At 39.9% G+C, this 11,300-nt stretch overlaps 1 protein-coding gene and 1 non-coding gene across 2 annotated transcripts in view; both read left to right on the top strand.

Annotated features, from left to right (window-relative positions):
- The window catches only part of LOC123242218 (myosin-IIIb-like), a 413,600-nt gene that overhangs the window by 387,363 nt on the left and 14,937 nt on the right, over nt 1-11,300 (top strand). Inside the window, exon 28 of the mRNA XM_044669803.1 lies at nt 1,028-1,108. Coding sequence (XP_044525738.1) covers nt 1,028-1,108 — 81 coding nt within the window. The remainder of the gene's footprint in view (nt 1-1,027; nt 1,109-11,300) is intronic.
- Nucleotides 573-684, top strand: LOC123243441. The gene has a single exon (XR_006505966.1). It is a non-coding gene; the product is annotated as a U6 spliceosomal RNA (small nuclear RNA).

The following is an 11,300-nucleotide window of genomic DNA, read 5'->3' as shown; positions in this document are numbered from 1 at the left end:
GTTACCTAAAACTATTCATTGTAATAGTTATAAAGATAAGTACATAAACTGGGAGAGAGCTTTTCCCCCCATACCCTTCTTTTAAGGGAGTTTTAATTCTACCCCATAATGGCTGAAAAATGCAAATTATCCTGCTCAAATTCCTCCTTCCATATTCTTTCCTTTCTCATTTTCCTCAACTTCCTTCCCTTCTCTCCTTTTTTTCCTGTCCTATATTTCTCCTTCCCTTAGCTTTCCTTTTTTGTCCTTCTTTTCTCAAATCCAAAAGGACAAAAGAATATTGCTCCAGTACCCCAAAGACAAATCTTCACCAACCCCAAGCCCTAAAAGACCCTTTCTTGAGGGATTGTATGATAAGAGATCTTGGTACCTCTAATCTCATCCCCAAGTGATTAGATAAATGCTTAAAATTCTACTAGTGACTAGAGTCATTTACTTCCTCAACCCAGTTTCATAGAAAGGGAAACTTCAGGAAGGAATCCCATCATAGAAATGACTTAGAGTCATACCCAAGACCCTACAGTTGCTCATGACCCAATGCTTATTCAATATGGATAAAAATACGGTGTGGAGTGCTCAATTTTGAAGCACTTATCTTGAAAACATAAAGTTCCAGAGAAGATTAGCATGGCTCCTGCCTGAAAAAAAAATGGCATCTAACATTGGAAAACATTCCATATTTTGTTTTTATCACACGGTAAGATTCTAGGGACCAAGGAGTCAATGGAACTGATGACTATGTAAAATGCAAGAAAATCAATAAAAAATAAAAAGGGGGAGGGGAGAGGAAAAGTACAAGAGGAAAAGACAGTGGCATGGGGTAAAAGATTAAAAAAGAGAAAGAGAGAAAGAAAGAAAAAGAGAAAGAAAGAAAGGAAAGGAAGGAAGGAAGGAAAGAAAGGAAGGAAGGAAGGAAGGAAGGAAGGAAGGAAGGAAGGAAGGAAGGAAGGAAGAAGCCAGCCAATCTCAACAGTATAGCACTTTCTTAAATTAATGTCATTCCCAGCACATGGTTTTGTATTTTTAGCCTGGAGAGGATATGATGCTCGCAGGAAGTTAAAGAAAATAAGCAACAGAAGAAGTGAGGCTGCTGCTCATATTCAAGCAGGTAATTAAAACATCATTTGCACAATTCTAATCCCTATCTTAAAATTTGAGAAAGAACTCATTATTTATGCTTTGGTCAGAGGCTCACAGGATTTAGAGCTGGAAAGGGTTCCTCAAGATCATCGAATGTATCCCCCTCATGTCATAGATGAGGAAACTTCCTCTCCTCTGGCAGCTCCTTCCCTCTATCACAAAGCAAAAACTTGGAGATTTTTCTTAACGAGAAGTCCTGAGCGCCCAGCTCTCAAGGCTGAAACTCTCTGGCTCGTTTCACCACTGTGTAGTAACTCCTGTGAGCTCTCGGAGGGTTATGTATGACATGCCTTTGGTGGCACAGCTTGGCTGGAGCTGCCTGGGAAGAGCCAGCCCTGGCTGCTGGGCTCATCTATCCCTTCCCTGGCTCCCTTGTCATTTTGATCTTCTACAAAACATCCCTGCCTACTGCTGCTGTTAAGGTTGCTCCTGCCAGATTGGTCTCTTTCCCTGGACTAAGTCTCTAAGCACTTCATTCTTTCTAAAGCTGAATATGCCTAATTGAGGGTCTTGAAGAAATAGGCCCCAGAGTGCTACTGGAGTCTCCTGGAGAGCAGGAAATTGGAGACTGAATGGAACATAAGTGACTGGTCCAGTGAACTCAGCAGCAGCAACAGTAAGGGATATTATTTCAGCTACTACTAGACTGGAAGCAAACTTTGTAAAGGAGCATTAAGTATCTCATGGTAGAATCCAGGCAGGGTAAAGTTCTAGATCCCAAGGAAAGCTCTAACTCTTGGCCCAGGAGGTCTCCCACCATAGTACCATTGCTTCATGGAAACCCCCCTAGATTCTATTTGACTTCTTGACACCTTCATTCACAACCAAAATATTTGGAGGCTGGAGCATAATTTAAATGCAAATTTGTAACTTTTAAACAGACCATCTTCCCTCATTCCTTCTTCTCCACCCTACCTCCCACCCCCAAAGAACTCTGGACCTTCCAACTTCAAAGGGTTAGGAAGAGGAATGTAATTCTACTTGCAGAATAAGAAAGGGAGGTTGGAGTTTATACAGCCCCAATCTCCCAACACACATACACAGGCTGTCGCCTTGTTAGAAAGAGATACTGTACTGATTTCTGGTTGGCCAAGAGCCCAACATGTGTTTTAAAATATAAACTTAAAGCTCAGATGTTGGAAATCTACTACAAAGCTCGCTTGTCAGTATGTAGAAATCATAAGCTAAATTCGACTAAATTCTGAAAACTTGATTGTATGTTTCCACTTTGCAGGTTTATCTAGTTATGTTGTCATTCTCCAAAGGTGCATAGCAAGTAATTTACTGTGATAATCACAGGTGATAATCACATAGCTCTGTGTAGTAGATGTCATAGGAATACACATTTTAAAAACTTTAAAATTAGAAAGCCTAAGTGACTTTATTGCTCCAATCCTCTTCTATCAAGGAGCATCCTTAATAGCAAACCTGAGTGAATTTTTGCTCTGTGTCCTGTGGTGTTAACCATGGGTGTGGGAGGAAGAAACTTGTTACTTGGGCAGAGCCCTCCTGTCATCATCAGTGGAACTCATGGACAACCATCTGGACAAGCTAAGATAATGGGTTGAATACAAGAAGATGAAATTTAGTGAAAATGCAAAATATTTTTTGAATTAAAAAATCAACTGTACAAACACAAAATATTTTGGCTAGGCAGCAATTTGTGGGGGAAAGAGGTTTTCGCTTACTATGAGTCAATAGTGGGAAATGGTAGCCAAAAAAAATCTAATGAGAGCCTAGATTATATTAGTAAAAGTATAATATCCAGAAGGAAAGTGATAGTCCTTCTGTATTTTGCCCTCATTAAACCATATATGTAGTATTGTGTTCATTTGTGGAAATCATGTTTTAAGAAAGACCTTGGAAACTTAGAGCATATGTTTCCTCTAATAGAATATGCTAGAAAGTAGGGACTTTTTGCTTTTCTCTTTGATCCCCTAGCACAGTGTGTAATAAGCAAAAGATGAAGTGACTGAGGAAACCAATGTTCGATCTTCTGAGCATATCGATTTATTAAGCAATGCATGACAACTGCCCAACAAATGAGGACCAGATCCCTTCCTCAGCTTAGGGCTAGACCTCAAATACATTGGGTGACAGACTTTTATACATCAGAAACAATTAATCAAATAAGTGCAATTAATTAAAGGGAAACAATACATTAAGTAATCTGATTTCTAGTAGGAAATTGGGGACTTTCCTAGTTGTGAGGGGGAAGAATGAATAGGTGTAACTCCCTGAATTCCAGAAAAAAGGATGACCTATTCCTCCCTGTGTATCTGTAAACAAAGAAACATGAAACTATAACTAATTGATTAGGATGGGGCCAGTTTTCAGATAAAATACATGGGTCACTCGAAATGTATAAATATAAGAAAACTCCTTATATCAGCCTTACTATCTGACCGTTTCTGGTCAATATAACCTAGGTCCCTGGTTAAGAGACTAAATAGCAGGTATAAGGGGTCCATGCTGGGCTTGGTTCAAACAAAACAGTAAGGTTTTCTCTCATTTCTCCCACATGAAAAATTTTTTTTTGTTACAAGACAAAATTTATAGTAGGCTCCTAATTGAATAGAAAGGGAACTAAGCTAGCTCTAGAACTGAGTCACAAGATGGAGTTGGTGTGATTTGCTCAATTCTTACAATTAACCACTTTCTGTCCTAATCCCTTCAAATCCCTCACAATGCTAGGCACATAGTAGGCACTCAATAAATACTGGTTGATTAACTGATTGATATCTAGAGGAGTATGACCAGTTTGATGAGGAGGCTTGAAATTATGCCTGAGCAAGATAAGATGGAAGGAACTGGGAAGATTTAACCTTAAGAACCGGGCAGCTATGTGATGCAGTAGAGAGGGTAGAGCCTAGAGTCAGGAAGACCTGAGTTCAAATGTGCCCTAAGACATTTACTAGCTACATGACCCTGGGCAAGTCACTGAACTCTACTTGCCTCGATTTTCTCATCTGTAAAATGAGCTGGAGAAAGAAATGGCAAAAGTACTCCAGTATCTTTGCCAAGAAAACCCCAAATGGTACCATGAAGAGTCAGACACAATTGAAAAATGACCAAACAGCTTTGAGAAGAGAAGGCAATCCTTTGTTATATGTCTTCCATTGTTGGAGATTGCTTGAGATGCTTAGGATTTAAGGAGTCATCACATATCCATGCTCCTTAAATCCTAAGCATCTCAAGAAGGGAAGGGAGCTTAAATATCATTTCATTTTGTAGATGAGTAAACTTACTTATGGAAAGATCAAGTAACTTGCCCAAGGTCACACGTAATAAATGTCAGAGTCAGGATTCCAGTTAGGGCTTTTGATTTGGGCCCATTTCACTTGCCTCTACAGGTTAGAATAAAAGCCATGTGGGAAGTCATGGAGAAGCAGATAGAGCCTGCCTAACAACTAGTAACGTGCCAAGAAGGAGTGAGCCATCCCTATGGGGGTAGTGAGTTCCACATCTTTGGAGACATTTAAACAAAGTCTGATTGAACACTTTTTAAGAATATTGTGGTGGTATGGAGAGAGGGTTCTGTTCAGGTAGGAGATGCACTAAATGAGAGACCTACCCTGAAAGCTTGTTAGTCTAAGACTTTTAAGGAATTTTTGTGTTCAGGAACAGTGACTAACTGTAATCTTTGATCCCTAACTGTTGGTTACCTGCTTGGCCAATTGACTGTGCTAACAAAGCAATGCAAAGGCAAATGGAATTTTAGTTGTCTTCTTTTTTTTTCTTTTTAAACCCTTGCTTTCTGTCTCAGCATCAATATTAAATATTGGTTCCAAGTTAGAAGAGCAGTAAGGGCTAGGCAACTGAAGTTAAGTGACTTGCCGAGGGTCACAAAGATAGGTAGTATCTGAAGCCAGATATGAACCTGGGACCTCCCATCTCCAGATGTGACTCTCTATCCACTGTGCCACTTGGCTGCCCCTCAGTTGCCTTCTGAAACAACAGAATTAAGAATTAGAGTGCCATTTTGGTATTGGCTTTTCCCTGGAATTATTAGTGGCATGTTCTTGGGCAAAAGAATTTAATTTCTCTGAATTCGGTCTCCTTATATGTGAAATGGGGATAAATTATACCTGCCGCATTTACCACAGGGTACGACACTCGTGTTTGTTGAAAAGCATAAAAATACTTTGTAGCCATTGGCATCAATTTAAAGATGAGCATCCATCTATTGGCAGTAGCAAGGTTCAGATATATTTTGCAGAATGATATTTAAAGTTTCAGTGAACAGTCAACTTTCATCTGGTATCTTCCTCCTTCTCATAGGATTGTAGAATCAGAGTCCTAAAGTTGAGAGGCCCCTCAAAGCCTATTCAATCAATCCCCGTCATTTTTCAGAAGAGGAATTTAAGTGACTTATCCAAGGTCACACAGATCAAAAGAATCAGAAAAAGGCTTTGAAACTGGGGGCTCTGATTGAAGAGTTATTATTCTCTCTGTTGTCCCATACTATCTCCCATCTTTAGATCACATAATGTTTTGTTATTTCTTTTAAAAGCCTAATTTATTTTTTGTTGTTTTGTTGGTTTCACAAAGTGTCACCTTCCAATGGTGAACCCCTGATTGTTATTTTGCACCAGTACATCTCAGGAGAACTCAGGTCTCCAGAAAGAGTTAGTCCATTGCTTTTAAAAGACTCCAGTAAGAGGCTAAGCAATGTTATTATAGCATGAAGATATCTGGATGTTTTCTGAATTCTCTTTCTAATTTATTTTTTTTTTAAAAAAGACCATTGAATTTGAAATTTAGATGCCACGGGCTTCATTTATTATATTTGCAAATTCTGCCCCCCAAATATTTCTTTTTCGGTCGTGTCGCTAAGATTTGCTCTATGTTTTTTAAGGAGCAGTTCTTGAAGTTAAGGAAGCATTTGGCTTACATGTTTCTACAGAACAGCGCATATTGAAATTTGTTTTCCTTTCATCTCCTTCCCAATAAAAGCAGCAGTAAGGCTTATCCCTTTAGCTTCCTCAGAACTTCCTTTCAGAATTCCCGACCTATTACAGCACATTCACATACCAGAAACAAGATGCCTTTTCATGCTGTCAACCTTTTTCATCTGAAATGTAAATTAATTCTTGCTGGTGTGCCTTGACAGAGATCAAAGTAGGGGTATTAACCTTATTGGGCCTTCTCCTCATCAGAATCAGTTCCAAGGACTGGGAGGTTGGTGCTAAGAGGTCTGTGTTCCCTGTTATCTGTGGCCCTCCTCCAGGCAGCCCTCTGTCTACAAGTCCACATTTCAAAGGCTCTGATTCCTTTTGTAAATGACCTTATCATTACTTTAAACTGTGTGGAAAAAAAATGATTTGCCTGAATAATTCTTGAGGGATTATCCTGCTCATTTTAATTGTGGGCCACTTCATTCAGAATCCTGGATATCATTTAAGTGGTTCTGACAGCAAGGGATCCTACAGTGATAGAAAGGGGGAACACAACTCCTGATTGGAAACCCCTGACTTGCTTAGATTGTTCATTTCTTGCCTGTCAGTCTTTGAGGTAGGCCACATTTGCATTTTTAAAATAAACAGATGCCTTTCAAATACATGAGCTGGTGGTCTGGAGATCTCTGTGGGCCCAAACAGTTCACCATCCATTGATCAAATGTTGGAAGAAAAAACAAACTGAAAAAAATACCCAATATACATGAGGATACATTTCCTATGTGTATAATGTTACACCAACAATGAAAGCCTTTTATGAGAGAGGGGAAGGGCAAGGAGGGAAAAAAACTTTGTAGAAGTATAACATTTTATGAGTTTCAAACTTATAAAAAGTTTGAATGTCACTTTGGCCAGAAGCCTCTTGATTTGATGGATTTTTATTTTTTAGTGCTGTGGCCTGTCCCTGGAAAAGGAACAAACCGACCTGACTAAACACTAAATAATTTTTTTAAAAATATCCCTGAGCAAGAGAAATCAAAATATCTGTGTGACATTTTTAGCATTAAAATGTTAGCCGCTATGGATAAGAGCTGCTAGTTATCCATGGTGCCATTCTGGTGGAGCCTTTATTAAAAACCAACTAATTGCAGAACCCTGATAATAGATTAGCTATTAAACTGAAAATGCCTATTTTGTTTAGTGAATAATAATAAAGCAAATAGACCAAGGGAAACAAATACAGCCCATTCTTTGGGGGTCATTTAAAAATATTTTTTGACAATAGGCATCAGCATTAAAACTGCCCTCTCATTCAACATGTTTTTGAAAAACTGAAAGCAGCCAAAATAGTGGGCCTCCCTGATGGGAGGGGAAAGGCTATCTCATAGATGATATCCTTAGCCTCCAGGGTTGTGAATGGATTTTCAAATAACCTCTCCCTGGGTTTGTTTCTTCAAGCTCTTCCCATTCTCACAACCCCCCATCATCCCCCTCTCCCCTCTGTCTCCCACACACAGAAAGTGGAACCGGAAGAGGCAATTGGTTTACAGCGCATTCTCATCTAATTGCTTTAGTACTGTGGAAATGTGTTATTTTCCCTTTCCCCATCCTCTGATCTTTCCTTTCCCTCTCCGGGACTAAAAAACAGATGTTATCAGACTCTCACCCAGGACTTTTTCAAGGATGGTGGATTCCCCTTCTGGCCAGCTGGAGTTGAGGGAGCTGTAGGGGGACGGAACTAGCGAGACCCCATCAGCCAGAGAGGAGTCTGTTTGTTTAAGACGGGGACGAGGGTATGCCACCAGGCGCCTCAGTGACCCCTTCAAACCACCAACTGAATCAATTGCAGACGGTTCTTCATGTGTCTTTCACATTCCAGGCAAACTAACCTACCCGCTTCCCCTTATACAGCCACGAACCGGGGTCCCCTCTGTGTCTAGAACGAGTCCCATCTTCACCTTCACTCCTCCGGAATCCCCAGCTTCCTTTAAAGCCCCGCTGGAGGACCACCTCAAAAGGAAGTCTGTCCTGCCCTCTCCAGTTCCTAGCAGCCTTCTGTAGAAATTGTTGCTGTCATTCAGTCGTTTTTCAGCCCTGTCCGACTTTGTGACTTCATTTGGAGTTTGTTGGTTGTTTTTTTGTTTTGTTTTGTTTTGTTTTTGACAAAGATAGTGGAGTGGTTTGCTATTTCCTTCTCAAACTAATTTTCCAGGTGAGGAAACTGAGGCAAACGGGTTAAGTGGCTTGCCCTGGGGCACATAGCTAGGAAATGAGACTAAATTCCAACTCAGATTTGAAAGCCTGGGGCTCTAACCATTATAGTACCAGCTGCCCCTCACCTGGAAATTACTTAATATAGATTTTTATTTTATTTTGCATTTTCTGGGTATGTGTTGTTTTTTCCCCCTCCCCTATAGCCCTTCTGCTTAATCTCCACCAAGAGAAAATGAACTCCTTGAAGGTCATGTATTTAATCTTTGCATACTTCTATAGCTAGCATAATGCCTGGAACACAGAAGGTGCTTAATAAATGTGAGCATGGACATGAAATATTCTATTTAGCAGCCATTTGGAAGAGGTCATTGTGACTGATCAGGGCGCTCCAAATGCTATTTCCAAAGGTAAAAAGCCCCAATCTACATCCACAAATGCCCTATGCTACATTTTAGGCTTCTTCGGTTCCTTGAAGAGTCTGGTCCAGTCACTAGGGTATCTGGGAAGTGAGTCCTGATTCACCCTCGACTGTAAGAGCTCAGAGTTTTTGATGTTTGATGGAGGCTCAGCCTTTACCCTTCAGAGAAAGGCCTTCAAGCCTTTTTACCCCTTGAAAGAGATTCTCTTTTTCTCATTATTTGTTAAGCCCACTACAAGTAGGTAGTAGCATTTGGGACTAGGTTTGCAGAAACCACTAAGCCTGGAGGGTCAACAACACTGTAAGAGAGGCATGTTTCAATCAGTTCCTCAGTTTCTCCATTGGCAAAAATCAAGATGATAAAACCGGTCCTCCTTTAGGGGAGCGTGTGGAGAGATGAGGTGATGTATGTGAAAGTAGTTTGGAAGCAGCTACTGGAGAAATCCAAATCCTATATTAATAATAAAAAGCACTTGGCCACATGAAACACACCACAAGCCTCATGCTTCTGCTAGGCTAAGGACTGCTGTGCACATTTCCCACCCAGAAAATAAGTGTGTTCCAAAGAACAGATGACCACAAGGTTGACAGAATCCACAAAATGTCAGTAAACATTGTTGACTGGAAGAAGTGTGCAAACAGGGTTAGCCTTCACCAATTCATAGTTGTGGCCCCCAGGCTGGCCCCATAAACAAACAGCCAAGGAGAAAAATAAATGTTCTCTTTCCTCTCCTCATGGTTTTCTCTCTCTTTTAAATTTTTCTTTTCACTTTCTTATTTATCTCATTTCTGAAAAAAATGATAATGCTCATGGCATAATAGATTTAGAAGCAGAAGATATTTCATATTTCAGGGGTCATTGAGTTTTAGCCTCCTTATTTTATTGATGAAGAATCTGAGGCTTGTCCAAAGTCACACAGCTAGTATAGACTTGAGGCAGGATTTGAACACAAGTCTTTCTTACTTCAAAGCAAGTAAATACGTTATCCATTACTTGGTTAAGGTCTTAATTTTTCTTAAGAGAGATGGCATGGAGGCATTGGAAAGAATGCTGCATTTGAATATCCGATTTGAAATAAGACCTGTTTTTGAATACCTACTTTGCTATTTACTAGCTGTATAAATCTAGACAAGTCATGTACTCTTTATGGGTCTCAGTTTCCTCATGTGTACAATGGGGATAATAACTTGGATAGAACCTGTCTCATAATTATTATTATGAAAATGCTTTGTATTACCTTAAGAACTATTTTTCATATAGAAACTCTACAGTGGTCTTGGTTCACAATAATACTGAAATTACACATTCCTAAATTTGCCAGCAAGTGACTTAGGTGCAAATAAGACTATGAAAAATAATGGGAGGGGGCAGCTGGGTGGTTCAGTGGATTGAGAGCCAGGTCTAGAGATGGGAGATCCTGGGTTCAAATCTGGCTTCAGACACTTCTTAGCTGTGTGACCTAGGCAAGTCACTTAACCCCCATTGCCTACCCTTACCTCTCTTCTGCCTTAGAACCAATATACAGTATTGATTCTAAGATGAAAAGTAAGGGTTTAAAAAATAGTGGGAGGAGTAAGGATTATTCCATGTAAAGAGAAGTTGAAAATAATGGGGCACTTAACCTGGAGAAGACTTAGAAAGCACATGATAGATGACTTCAAAGATTTGAAGGGCTAACATGTGGCTTTGTCCAAAAGTACAAAACAAGGGCAATGGATACAACTGCAGAGGGTCAGATTTTAGGCAGATGTAAGACAAAAACTTCCAAACATTCAAGACTGACAACAAATGGAAGGAAGATCTTGGGAAGTCATGAGTTTTCCTTAATTAAAGATATTCAGAAAAGGGCAAGATGACCAATGTTCTAGTGGATTGGAGATCGGATTTCTCTAGAGGTTGGACTAGACCTCTGACATTCCTTATAACTGTGATTCTTTGAAATCCAAGTTCAATAAATACAATTACAGCAATATTTGCTATAAAAAGATTTCCAGTTGCCAAATAAAAGTTTAATTAGGTGATAGAAGTAAAATCACAGTCAAACCCATTTGGGACTTTCTTGGATGGTTTTATGTTTTTGTTTGTTTGTTTTTTTTAAACTGAGTCTCCCAAAGCTTGTCCAGGGTAGAAGGGTGACTCACTGCCCAGTCCCATTCTGATAAGCAGGGGAGTTTTGACCTGCTCCATTTTCACTCTGAGCCAGTTTCATTCCTCCTTAGGCAATTGGGTAGCCTCTCCACAACACACTCCCTGGAATTCACCTTATTAATGTCTAAACAGTGCAGATCCAGACCTCAAGTGCTCCGACAGCCTGAGCCTTCCCAGGCACAAGTTACAGGGATTATAGGCATTTGTCACAATTTTTGTTTTATAAAGCGATGGGTACCAGAGTGGATTTAGGTCATTTCTATGGATAAAACTTTCCAGTGACCTGAAACATTCTGATGTTTCTTTTCCCCCCTCCCTTGTATGACAGACTCTAAAGCTGATAAACTCAAAGTTCACGCAACCATTTTCCTGCAGCAAAGTCACCATTTCTAAAAATCCAAGAGTTAAATATCTAGACCTGCTTTCTGCCCTTGGGAAGAACCTCTCCCCTTCAGATAAATCCAATGAATTAAGCATTCCA

The sequence above is a fragment of the Gracilinanus agilis genome, chromosome 3 (genome assembly GCF_016433145.1).
Source record: "Gracilinanus agilis isolate LMUSP501 chromosome 3, AgileGrace, whole genome shotgun sequence".
Taxonomy (NCBI): Eukaryota; Metazoa; Chordata; class Mammalia; order Didelphimorphia; family Didelphidae; genus Gracilinanus; species Gracilinanus agilis.
This window is presented reverse-complemented; position numbering and strand designations above follow the sequence as displayed.